Below are 13,348 nucleotides of genomic sequence, written 5' to 3'. Positions count from 1 at the left end.
CCTTAAAACATGTTATAAAACATGTTTTATAAACAAAAAATTTTTAAAAACAAAAAATTGAGAGGGAGCGAGACAGCACGAGAGCACTCCCATCTTCTGGTTTACTTCTTAAATGTCAGCAATTACTAGGGTTGGGCCGAGGCTAGGCCAAGGCTGAAGCTAGGAACCAGGAACTCAATCCAGGTCTCACATGTGGATGGCAGAAACCCAACCACTTGAACCATTATCACTGCCTCCCATGGTCTGCATTGGCAGGAAGCTGGAGTCAGGGGCTGGAGTCAAGAATTGAACCCAGGTGCTCTGATACGGCCTGAGGGTGTCTCTACCAGTATCTTAAGTGCTAGGTCAAATGCCTGCCTTCTGAAAACATAATTGATTTTCTCCTTGAAATATTCATATCAGTTGTAAATGCAAATAGGAGAAATACCTGAATAACATAATGCCCTGATGCTAGCTTCTTGAGAAAGTTTTTTTTTTTTTTTGTCCCAAGAGTTTGTATGTTTCCAATGAGATTTAGTTGACTGACCTTATTCAGTCCATTGGTGTATTTAAAATGTTCCCTAGAAACCATAACAATCTGAAGGTTTATAAAAAGTCTGGTAACCTCACTTGAGTTATCTAAATTTTTACAATAAATGGATTTAACTTCATTTCATATGAGGGAAGCTTTGGCTTTCTTGATGTATTTATACAGTTTCCTTTCCTATGAGACTGGATCTAAAAAGATTCTACAAGTGGTCCAAATTTAATTGAAAGCCAAAGAATCTTCATCATAATATTGTGTTTCATGATCCTGGCTTACTTAATTTTTGGAAGAAACAGTGGCATATTGGGAATTGCAGCAGGATGAAGCCAGGCTGGCTTGTGACTTGGTTGTTTCAGACCAATTAGAGAAGAAGGCTGAACAAAATAATTTGAGGATTTAACAGCACACACAGATGACATGAACGTTTGGAAAGCATCTCCCTCCTCCCCCCAAGAGCAAGGTTTTCCCTTGAACTTTTCATAATGCCACTAACTCTTAATTTGGTGTTGGTAGAATTTGTTGCATATGAAGGTGATTTTCACTGAAAATTACACAGATTGTATGCATTAAAAAAAGAATATGTATTACATTTTATATTTAGTTAAAAAAGAATAAAAAGTTTAAAGTCTTATAAATAATACAGTTATGTAGGATTCAGGTTTTATTAAAATGCTGCTCATTTTTTGTTTTTAGATTTTACGTCTTATTAATTTTTAACTTTTAAATGTGAAAATCAGATTTAAATTGGAAAATCTGCTGTTGGAATCCATTTATTTCAGTCTTTAGTTGGTGGCTGATTTTCAGGAAGAATACACCATAGATTTAGAGAAGGTACTAGAAGTTTTTTTTTTTTTTTGAGTAGTTTTAAAATTTAAATACAGTTAAATCCACTTTTCATGCTGTATGTGTTGATGACTTTTGACAGATGCATAGTCATATAGCAACTACCATGATCAAGAAATAGAATAGTTCCATGACTGCCTCCTGCCTGCCCCCCCCCCCAAATTGTCCCCTTTTGTGTTTTTGTGGCCAACCTCCTGCCATCCTCAGACCTTGGCGACCATCACTCTGTTCTGTATCCCTATAGTTTGTCTTTTTCAGAATGTGAGTTAAATTCTTCCATGTTGTTACATGGGTTATTAGTTCATCTCTTTTTATTGTTGAGTAGTATGCCATTGTATACCACAGCTTATTCCCATGGATTGAGGGACACTTGGGTTGCTTCTACTTTTTGGTAATTTTGAATAAATTATATATAGGTTTTTGTTTTGGCATAAATTTTCATTTCTTTTTAAAAACATGTATTTATTTGAAAGGCAGAATTAGAGAGAGAGGAAGGGAGGAGGGATGGAGAGAGGGAGAGGGAGAGAGAGAGCTTCCATCCACTGATTGACTCCTCAGATGGCCGCAATGGCCAGGGTTGGACCAAGCCAAAGCTGGGAGCCTGGGACCTCATCCTGGTCTCCCATGTAGGTGGCAGAGGCTGAAGAACTTTGGCTATCTTCTGCTGTCTTCCCTGGTACATCAGCAGAGAGCTGAATGGGAAGTAGAGCAGTTGGGACTCGACCAAAAGCCATTGGGAAACTCATATGGAATGCTGGTGTTGCAGTTGGTGGCTTAACCCACTGTACCACAATGCTGGCCCCAAGGTTTCATTTCTTTTGAGTAAATATCTAGTAGTAGGATTTGTGGGTCATATGTAAATATATATTTAAGTGTATAAGAAACTAGCTTATTTCTTGCCAAAGTGGCTGTTCTGCTTTGTAACCCCGCCTTCCCCGGCAGTGATAGGAATTAGTGGTCCACTTTTTTCCACATCCTTGCCAACACTTGTAAGATATTTTTTCCCATCTTAACAGATGTGTTTGATTGTGGGCTTCATTTACATTTTCCTAATGATTAGTGATGTTGTACTTATGAAGATACTTCATAAAGTTCATGGAAAATGGACTTAAAAGATGTTTATTTTGGAGCAAAGTATTGAAATCCATGCATAATTTTTTGAATAGTATGTATTGCCATTAACTGTTTGAAGATCCTGCCTGTGCATGGACTACAAATGTTTGTAAAGATTTATTAAGTTTTTTAATGATTTTGTTTGTTTATTTGAGAGGTAGAGTTACAGATAGTGAGAGGGAGAGACAGAGAGAAAGGTCTTCCTTCCGTTGGTTCACTCCCCAAATGGCTGCAATGGCCGGAGCTACGTCAATCTGAAGCTAGGAGCCAGGAGCTTCTTCCTGGTCTCCCATGTGGGTGCAGGGGCCCAAGGACTTGGGCCATCTTCTACTGCTTTCCCAGGCCACAGCAGAGAGCTGGATTGGAAGAGGAGCAGCTGGGACTAGAACCAGCACCCATATGGGATGCCAGCGCCACAGGCAGAGGATTAACCTACTGCGCCACGGTGCTGGCCCAAGATTTATTAATTTAATTGGAAGGCAGAGTGGCAGAGTGGCAGAGAGAGAGAGAGAGAGAGAGGGAGGGAGGGAGGGAGGGGGAGGGAGGGAGAGGGAGAGAGCGACAGAGACAAATGTTCTGTCCACTGGTTCACTCCCCAAATGTCCAAAACAGTCAGGCTGAAGCCAGGAGCCAGGAACTTCATACTTGGGTCGTCATGCATTAGCATGAAGCTGGGTCAGAAGCACTGAGTAACTGGGACTAGAACCAGTGCTCTGATATGGGATACGGGCTTCCCAAGAAACTGCTTAACTGCCTACCCCTCCAATTTTTTTTGTACCAAAACAAATCTATATTTAAAAAATACATATATTTGAGAGTCAGAGAAGGACACACACACACACACACACACGGCTTTTTCAGCTGCTGGTTTACTACTCGTTGTGTGCAGCCATAGCCAGGACTGAGTCAGGCTGAAGCCAGGATCCTGGAACTCAACCTTGGCTTCTCATGTATGTAGGGACCCAAGTAGTTGAACCATCACCTGCTGCCTCCTAGGGTGTGCATTAGCAGGAAGTTGGCATTGGAATCAGAGCTGGGACATGAACCCTGGCACTCTGATACAGTATTTAGGCATTCCAATTAGCATCTTGACACTATGCCAAATGCCTGGCCCAAGTCTGTTAGTTCAATTTTTAGTGAACTTTTTGAAGTATGTTCATATTCACATGTGCTTATTTTCTATTTGCATATCTTCTTTGGTGACCAACTGGATCTTTTGCTCACTTTTGTATTGAGTTGTTTGTTTTCTTATTCTTAAGTTTTAAGGACTCCATATGTTGTTGATGCCAATCCTGTGTCATTTATGCGATTTTCAAAAATATTTCCCCATTGCATGGCTTGTATTTTCACTCTCTTAACAGTATCTTTCACAGTGCAAAAATTTTAATCGTGATGAAATCTAATTTTTTCTTTTATGGATGATTTTTTTTGTCTAAAATATTTTTGCCTAATCCAAGGTAACAAAGGTTTTTCTTATGTTTTTTTTTAATATTTATTTATTTGAGGCAGAGTTACAGACAGAGAGGCAGAAAGAGCGAGAGAGAGAGGTTGTCCCTCCACTGGTTCATTCCTCAAATGGCCACAATGGCCATAGCTATGCTGATCTGAAGCCAGGAGCTTCTTCCGGGTCTCCCACGTGGGTGCAGGGGCCCAAGGACTTGGGCCATCTTCTACCGCTTTCCCAGGCCATAGCAGGGAGCTGGATTGGAAGTGGAGCAGCCGGGACTCGAACCAGTGCCCATATGGGATGCCTGCCAGTGTTGGAGGTGGAGGCTTAACCTACTATGTCACGGGCCTGTCCCTTCTTATGTTTTTTTCTGGAAGTTTTATAGTTTTAGGTTTTACATTTAGTTCTATGATCTTTTCTTCTGTATGAGTCAAAGTTTAGGTTTTTTTTACATACACATGTTCTGCTTTTCTAGCACTCTCTTTGAAAAGATTGTCTTCTTTTCTTTGATTGCCTTTAATGTGCTGAAAGTTTTAATTGAAAAACTTACACTGCACTTTTCTATCATCATTGTATTTGGTTGTCTGATTATTATTATTTATGGTTTTATCATCTACCCAAAACTTTACAGAGTGTTCTAAATTTTGACATGATTTTTTAAAAACAAAATTATCATCTGATTCCTTTAAAATTAGAAAAATATGCAGTACATTATTTTAGAAGTAGGGAGGTGTGAAGTCTGATTAATCCACTCCATCCAGATTGGCACTTTGCAAAACACTGCAGTGAGAAGAATACTGGGTCTGGTAAGGGGAGACAATTGTACCATGAGGTCTGCCAAATCGTGTTGCCTTGGGCAAATCACATCTGCTTCTGACATTTATTTCTTTCTTCCCTCCAATAAGAAGGGAAAGTAAATACCCCCCAAGATCTGTTACAACTCAAATAACCTTGGGGTTGCTTAATATTGATATGAGTGCATTTCAAAATGTTAATGGAAAATGGGATTAAAATATGTTCATTTTGCTGCAAAAAATTTGAAATCCATGCATAGTTGTTTCATAATACAGATTTTCCATGAATTTTTGAAGACCACTTGTAGGCATGGACTTCGGAATTTATGTACACCAAAACAAATATATGTTTTAATTCCATTTTGTCCAAGAGTCTTTTGAAGTCTCCTTGTGGAAGCTCAAGAAGATTAGAAGCTATGGATCAGGAAAGTAGGGATGGGTCTTTGATACTTTATATTTGTCATTTCCGAAGCACCTATTTGCATGTATCTCTGCGTAAATTATTTTTTTAGTGGTAGCACACACTTGAAATATGGGTGGGATGTTGATGGTCTCATGACTCTTGTTAACATTGTACACAAGAATTTACAGTGCCAACGGAATTCTTTGTTTTGATTTTAACAGCTGGACCAAGCGACACTCTCCCTAGCAGTGAGGGAAGACTACCTTGATAACAGCACAGAAGCCAAGTCTGTAAGTTTAAGCCATATTTAACTATGTGCCTTGTTGGACTGTTGTCATGTTCGTCTCTTGTTGTAAGATCCCTGCTTCTTTACTGCAACTGAGCAGATTCCCAATGCAGGAAACAAAGCCTTTTATCAAGGCAGAGAAGTTCCCTCTCTGTCTTCTGGAAGTCTGGGCATCCAGGTTTTGCAAGTCCCTGCACACAATGCCCTCATGACGTCACTGGGTAGACAGCATACCCAAATGAAGTAACCAAGAAATGAACTTGCAGGCATTCCTCAGAAGTGCAGAGTGTTCTCTGTCCATTGCAGGAATAAAGTGGGAGGGAAAAGTGTACCCAGGAGACCAATGGTTCTCAAATTCTCTGCTTATGAATTGGCTGGGAAGCTTCTAGTAAAGGTCAAGCCCTGGAGAGTCTGAGTTAGTAGAGTTGAGGTGGGGTCTGAAAATCTATATTTTTAACAGGTACCCCAGGCTAATGGAGGGTTCATCAGAACCAGAAGGGTTCAATCCAGTTAGACTTGGGTTGGCCTGGGAAACCTAGTAGTTTCCTGGAGATTGTAAAGAGCTGGTTCATCTATAACTCTCTCTACTGATTTTGGAAACTTGATTGACCTTCCAAAGGCACCTCAGACCTAGGTCCTTTGGCTCTGCAGTGATACTAATCTCTTTATATAGAAGGTTCTAGAAGACTTGAAACTAGCCAAGATACTAGGCAGCTTTCTGGCTGAGGGCACACATCAGAGGGGAAAGGCAAGTTTTGCTTTTTGAAAGTGGTCAGCATAAACTTTGCAAACTTGGGGACACCTCCTTTTCTCTTGGAGTCTCAGCAATCAGGCTTGAAATCATCTCTTCTCCCTAAAACGAACCAGTTAAGTCCTAGTTATTCTGCATTCACATATCTCTTCCAGCCACTGGGTCCCTCCTTTCTATCCTTCTTGTTCTAGGTCCGATGCTGGCCAACATGTGTCTTGATAACAGCAAGTAGCTTTTCAGCCATTTCCTACTCAAGATACAGTTTCAGTTATTTACAGGGAGGCCAAGGCCTTTTCTTGATTTGATCCCAAACAACCTTTCCTGCCTCATCTACTCTTGTTCTTCAACAAAAGCCAATTCATCCACCTCACAGGAGGACTTCTCCCTGCTCTTGGGCCTGTATTTTTCAAATGCTATTTCTCCAGTTTTTGCAGGTAGGAATTATTCTTCAACTCTTGACTATTCAAGCCTGTAGCAGCTGTATTAAGGAACTATTTTGATCTCTCTTATGTTATGGCTAATAATTAAATTTTTATTTTCCTCATTGTGTCACACACAGCTTGAGAACCTGATTTAAGCATTATTTAATTTTTCATAGGCACTTCCCTCTCCCAATCTATATACCGAATGCCTAGCAAGCTACCTTGCATGTGTATTGAGTCAATAATTATTTTTGGAATTGAATTAGAAATGACAAAATGTTGTTTCTTTTTATTTGTAAAGCTTGCTTTCTGATTCAACGGATGTTTATTAAGGGTCTCCTATATGCCAAGAACTGTATAGGTCCTGAAGGCATACATATAACATGAAAGAGAGGGGGGGTATCATCTGCTGATTTACTCCCCAAATGGCTGCAACAGCTGGATCTGGGCCAGACTGAGGTCAGGATCCTAGAACTCCATCTGGGTCTTCCACATGGGAGCCCAAGTACTGACTGTCTTTCCAGGCACGTTAGCAGGAAACTGGATTAGAAGTGGAACAGCAAACATTCAAACTGGCACTCCTGTGGGATGCTGGCATTGTAGGTGGTGGCTTAATTTGCTGTGCCACAACACCTGCCCTAATACCTGGTATACTGAGTTTTCACAAATATGTCTGATATGAAAGGTGAGCCCCAATAAGATTCTTTTTAGGGACTGGCACTGTGGCGTAGTAGATTAAGCCTCTGCCTTCAGTGCCAACATCCCATATGGGTGCCAGTTTATGTCCTAGCTACTCCTCTTCCAATCCAGCTCTCTGCTAATGTGCCTGGGAAAGCAGTGGAAAATAACCCAAGTCCTTGGGCCCCTGCACCCACATGGGGTACCTGGAGGAAGCTCTTGGCTCCTGGCTTTGGATTGGCGCAGCTCCAGCTGTTGCAGCCAATTTGGGGAGTGAACCAGTGGATGGAGGACATTTCTCTCTGTCTCTCCTTCTCTCTATCTGTAACTCTACTTCTCAAATGATTAAATAAGATATTTTTAGAAAGATTGTTTTTAATCCCACATAGGAAGTTTTCCCTGTCCTCCAGGGGTAGGGAACATCTGGCCTATGGGCCATGCAAGGCCTGAGTAATCATTTGGTCTGGTCCTGCCAAGGCGATTGCAGGTGGAACTCAAAATTCAATAAATGTATAGCAGGCTAATTTTGAAGTTGATAATTTGGTGTGGCTTGTGAATGATGTTATAAGTGTCCAAATGGTCCCTGGCAGAAAAATGATTCCCCACCTCTGCATCAATGTCGTGATGGACAGCACTCAAATAGGTTTTGAAGAAAATCTATATTTGTTATTTTCTAGGATTTTTGCCATCATTCCTCTCTTCTCTCCCTTCTTTTTTTTTTTTTCCTCTGAGCTAGGGAAAAGTTTGCGAGCACTGTGAAAAACAGAAAGACACAGGGCTACAACCCCTGCAGTCACCTTTTTATTTCTTAGAGTGAAGGTGGGTAAATTGAGCTGGAAGAGAATAAATCACATTTCTCATCAGTCTTCATGGAGCAGCCCTCCTGCTTTTAGAAACAGTTCTTTCCCATTATTCTATTAAAGCCTCACTTGCCTGGAAAGAGGATGTCTGACCTTTAGCTTTCTATTCCTGGCTCATTTGGAGACTTTTTGTGTATCTGCAATATTGTCAGTTGCCAGAAAACTCGTTCTCGTGACACTTGATGGCTGGATGTTTTTGCCTGCCATGGCAACAGTACCTAAGTAGCCATCACTCTTGTCTCCTAAAGTGGCAGGTGGGTGGCTGGCATTGTATAACACCTGTGCCAGACTTCGAGTCCTGAGTGAAAATCAAGGCCTTTTATCTTTACCTACTGTTTCTGCTCTTCTGTGTCTCTGAAACGTACTTCCTAATAAGCTAATGTCATGGTCACTTGTTTCTTTATCTCTTGCAGTATCGAGATGCCCTGTACAAGTTCATGGTGGATACTGCTGTGCTCTTAGGAGCTAACATTTCCCGAGCAGAGCATGACATGAAGTCGGTGCTTAGGTTGGAAATTAAGATAGCTGAGGTATGTCTTGATGAGAAATCTTTTTCCTTTCCTTATTTTACAGGCAGTATATCCTGAATGAAAATATAAATGGGGGCCAAATAGTAGCCTTCTGTGTAATGGGGTCAAAGGTCGAACTCCGAGCATCCTCTCTGGGAAGCAACATGAAGCACCATGGCATAAAAACACCGGATTCCTCCAGGTCCCTCAGTTAAGGCTATAGGGGTGCCTGTATGCTGCTCAGCTGTTGCCAGAGAGTAGCAGCATGGAGACCCTCTGACTCTTTTGCTAGAGAACAACTGTGTGGCCCAGGTAGAATACTGCTGACTAATCAACCTTTATTGATTTAGCTTGAATAGGCGGTTGCTTATAATCCACTATTCTTCCCACTGAGAGTCGGTCTGGGCTCAGGGAGGTCTGTCCACCAATTCTGGATATAACATTTGATAGCGTCTAGGGCATCCTAATAAGCATTTGAAAGCTCCATTTCTGGCGCTACTTTGTACCGACTCTTGTTTGGCATTATTTTCTCATCCCACTTTATTGGGTGTCATTGTGGCATTGATAATGTTAGCTGTAAGTCACCTAAAGTTATTGTAGGCTCATCGTAGAGAAAAAGAACAACAGACTTGTGGGATAATAGTAAGGAATACAAAATGGCTAACTGTTTATAGAGTACCGTTTTTTTCTAGAAGAAACAAAGTGTAAAATCCCTATGTGTCCTCAGGTCCAGAGGTGAAATCAGTGAAATCTAGTGAAATCAGCTAGAGGGGAAATCCTGTGGCAAAAAAAATACTGTTACCAAGAAGCCTTTGCATGTGGCTTGGTAATCTTTTCCAACAGATGTTGGCAGAACTGTGGAGGTGATGAAGAGTCCAGGTGTTTACTGGCTTTGTGTTTGACAGTGTAGAGGTCTGGAGCAGATGGAGAGATGGAGGGTAAACCAGTCTCTCTGCTGGGCTGGTGCAGTCAGTGCATCCGCTCCGGACTCCTACTTGCCGTACAAAGAGGTCATCCCTGCATGTCGCCTTTGAAGACTGAAGGCTGTTGTAGGTGTTTTGAAGTCCAGGATTGTGTCTCTAAGCCATGTCTAGAGGCTGTCTGGATTCCCTTCCCAGGCAAATAGGAGGCTCAGAGCTTTAATTTGGACTGACGCTCTGATACAGAAGGGAAGGCCTTGCCCTGAGCCAGGGATTTGGACCAAAAGGGAACTAAAAACAGCTGGGCTGAAGCAAGACTGGGAATTGTCAAGAACCTAAATGAAGTGACAAATCCATTGTGTGGAGGGGAGTTGTTGTCAGAGAGCTGGAAACAGCTCTTAGGCCAAAGGGCTCCAACCTGGGAGTGCAAGCCTGAATCCAGGGAGGAGGAGGATGGGTGGAAGAGGGACATGGACCTTCTCTGAGGCAATGATGCACACAGGGCCAGGAAGCTGTTTGTAAGGCACAGGTGGACCACCTGTGCAGGGTGAGGAGACTAGAGCTCAGGGCACCAAAGCACTTAGCAAAGACGGGCAAGATGGCTGCTGCTCAGACCTCTGTGATTTCTCCATGAAAAATCTACAAGTGTGAGAGTTTTTGGCCTGCTCACATTTCAGGTCACTAGGTACTTTCCAAGTGAGTGGAACATAGGGTCCTAGGGAACTTTCAGAGGCGGGGGAAACAGGACAGTTCTGTCCAGCACAAGTAGGTCTTTGTAAATGCAACCATGGACATGTGTGTGCTTCATCAATCCCACATATAGAGATGTGTGCACAAGGAGGGCTCTCATTGATGGAGTGACCCTTGTGATTGGCACCAAGTAGAGTTTAATTGGAAAGGCTTGCTAAAGAAGATGAATTTTAGGCAAGTCTTGAACCAAACCGTGGAGGTGGTGATAGTGAATATTAGTGCACAGGTAGGAGTGTCATGTTTGAAGTTAAAGGTAGCAAGTTTAATGCAAGGAACTATGGTGATGGAAGGACTTAAGTCACAACCATGATGTGGTTCAGATGTGGATATAGGAGCCACTGTCTGAGAATGGAGAGATTAATATGATCCTCGAAGAAGACACTATTGTTGCTGTTCCTAGTTTAGGTCAAACCTGGCAGAGACTGGAAGCCCAGACTTGGCTTCCGCACAGGGCCAACAGTTTGTGTGTTGCGAGTGGACAGAGTATGAGGAGTCAGGGCCACAGATGCAGGTTTATAGGTGGTGGCTGAATCCACGCCTGTAGCACTGGGATGGGGAGACTCTCTCTCTCTCTCTCTCTCTCTTTTTTTTTTTTGACAGGCAGAGTGGACAGTGAGAGAGAGAGACAGAGAGAAAGGTCTTCCTTTGCCATTGGTTCAGCCTCCAATGGCCGCTGTGGCTGGTGCACTGTGCTGATCCGAAGCCAGGAGCCAGGTGCTTCTCCTGGTCAAGGAGACTCTCAAGGCCCAAGAAACAGGAGAGGGAAATGAGGGAATGAGCTGTTGAGAACATGAGCATGAGTGGCAGTGGCATCTGGATAGTCTGGTGTTTATTAGTCAAAATTGGTGCCTAAGGACAAGGGATGGTCTGTGGCTAATGAAATACTGAGGTCATTATTTGGAGACCACAGGAGAGGATTTTTGCCTCAATTGTTCAACTTCAGTTTGACTGTCAAAATCCAGCCAACAGTAGGCTTTGCCCATCCACATTATAGATGCTGAGGAGATTCCGGGTAGTTGTTTGTACTGGGGGCAATAGCTCACACTGAAGAGGACATGAAAGGTTTTTTTTTTAAATTTTCTTAATTGTAATCCTGCTTCAAGTGATGTCATTTTTTTTCCTCTACTTCTCCCCACCCCCTCCCTTGGCACCACACCAAAGTCTTAGAAAACTTTATAATACTATGCAGATGTTTTGGCACACATGGGATGTACTCATAGAGTAAGAAATAGTTCATTTGAAAAAATAATCAAAATCTCTTTCCAACAGATAATGATTCCACATGAAAACCGAACCAGTGAGGCCATGTACAACAAAATGAACATTTCTGACCTGAGTGCTATGATTCCCCAGGTTGGTGAAAGCTATCCAGGAAAGTTTCTCTTAACAGCTCAGTTTACAAGCAATTGTATTTTGTCTCTTTGTAAATATTTATCTTATAAAACCTACTATCAGTCTTTTTGGTTATCATCATCTTTGTCAATTAGCTCGTAAAATATCCCTTGTTTGTGTGTTGAAATGCCTTCTGTTACAGGGAACAGAAGGTCGTTCCAAGAGTGGCTTCAAAATTTACACCCATTTTCCTACCTGGGAAACATCTAGACATTGGTGCTTGTTGGTGTTGGGTCAACTGTTTAACTTTGTTGTCAAAGACCCAAGTTCTTATTGTCTTTCCATTCTTTTTTTAAAGATTTATTTTATTTGAAAGAATTACACAGAGAGAGGGAGAGGGAGAAAGAGAGAGAGAGAGGTCTTCCATCCATTGGTTCACTCCCCAATTGACCGCAATGGCCGGAGCTGCGCCGATCCAAAGCCAGGAGCCAGGAGCTGAGAGCTGGATCGGAAGTGGAGCAGCTGGGTCTTGAATGGTGCCCATATGGTTTGATGGCACTGCAGGCCATGTTGTTAACCCGTTGCGCCACAGTGCTGGACTCCCCCCCCCTTTTTTTTCCCCAAGATTTATTTATTTATTTGAAAGGCAGAGCTACAGAGAGATAGAGGCATAGAGAGAAAGAGGTCTTCCGTCTGCTGGTTCGCTCCCCAGATGGTCACAATGGCCAAAGCTGAGCTGATAGGAAGCCAGGAGCTTCTTGTGGGTCTCGCACATAGGTGCAGGAGCCCAAGCACTTGGGCCATCCTCTACTGCTTTCCTAGGCCAAAGCAGAGAGCTAGATGGGAAGTGGAGCAGCTGGGACTCAAACTGGTGCCCCTATGGGATGCTGACACCACAGGTGGCAGCTTTACCAGCTATGCCACAGCACTGGCCTCTGTCTTTCCATTCTGCTTAGTGTGTTGGGTTTTTGACTTCATGTTTCATTACTCATGGTTGCAAGGTGACTACTACAGCTCCATATATCACATCTGCCATCAGGGCAGGAAGAAGAAGGAGGGCCAGTAATAGCTATGTCTAACTTTTTATCAGGAAGGCAACAATAAGAAAAAGCCTTTTTAGAGTATCCCAGATGTCTTCTCTTCATTGATTATTGGGTAGAATTGGATCATATGACCACCCTGAACTACAGGGAGCCTGGGCAAGTGAGTAACTCGTTGTCCATTTCAGTAGTGGAGGCAGGCAGGTCATCCGTCTAAAACACCAGATACTTCTTTGTGTTACAGTGATACTGTGAAGAGTGGAGTCCCATTGCTCTGTGTCGCTGCTGGTTTCCCCCTGTGTTCAGAAAGGCTGCACAGGCAGTGGAGACCGGCAAGGGCCTGGGCATCACTATGCATGTGTATGTGGGAGTGAGGGAGAGTACAGGTTAGAGACAGGGAAAGGGAAGGGGCAGCATACAGGCTAGAAGGAGAATGTAGACCGAGGGAGGGAAGTGCACGAGAAAAGGAAGGGAGAGGGTGGGAGAAGGAAGAATGCTTGGAGAAGAGACGCTGGGAGAGCATAGGAGGGGAGAGAAGAGAATGCAGACAAATTGAAGGAGGGGAGAGCGCAAGGGGGAGTGAAGGGGAGCAGGGAGCGCGTCCTGGAGGGTGCCTATTACCCTGGGAGTGTGCGTGTGTTCACACGTAGATGGCACAGAATACCTGGTCCATG

At 42.9% G+C, this 13,348-nt stretch overlaps 1 protein-coding gene across 1 annotated transcript in view; it reads left to right on the top strand.

Moving 5' to 3' along the window:
- The window catches only part of PHEX (phosphate regulating endopeptidase X-linked), a 223,848-nt gene that overhangs the window by 45,911 nt on the left and 164,589 nt on the right, over window positions 1-13,348 (top strand). The window contains exons 6-8 of the mRNA XM_062183402.1: window positions 5,348-5,416; window positions 8,537-8,653; window positions 11,572-11,655. Coding sequence (XP_062039386.1) covers window positions 5,348-5,416; window positions 8,537-8,653; window positions 11,572-11,655 — 270 coding nt within the window. The remainder of the gene's footprint in view (window positions 1-5,347; window positions 5,417-8,536; window positions 8,654-11,571; window positions 11,656-13,348) is intronic.

This window comes from Lepus europaeus, chromosome X (assembly GCF_033115175.1).
Source record: "Lepus europaeus isolate LE1 chromosome X, mLepTim1.pri, whole genome shotgun sequence".
Classification (NCBI taxonomy): Eukaryota; Metazoa; Chordata; class Mammalia; order Lagomorpha; family Leporidae; genus Lepus; species Lepus europaeus.
Note: the sequence above shows the minus strand (reverse complement) of the source record. Positions and strands in the feature narration are given on the sequence as shown.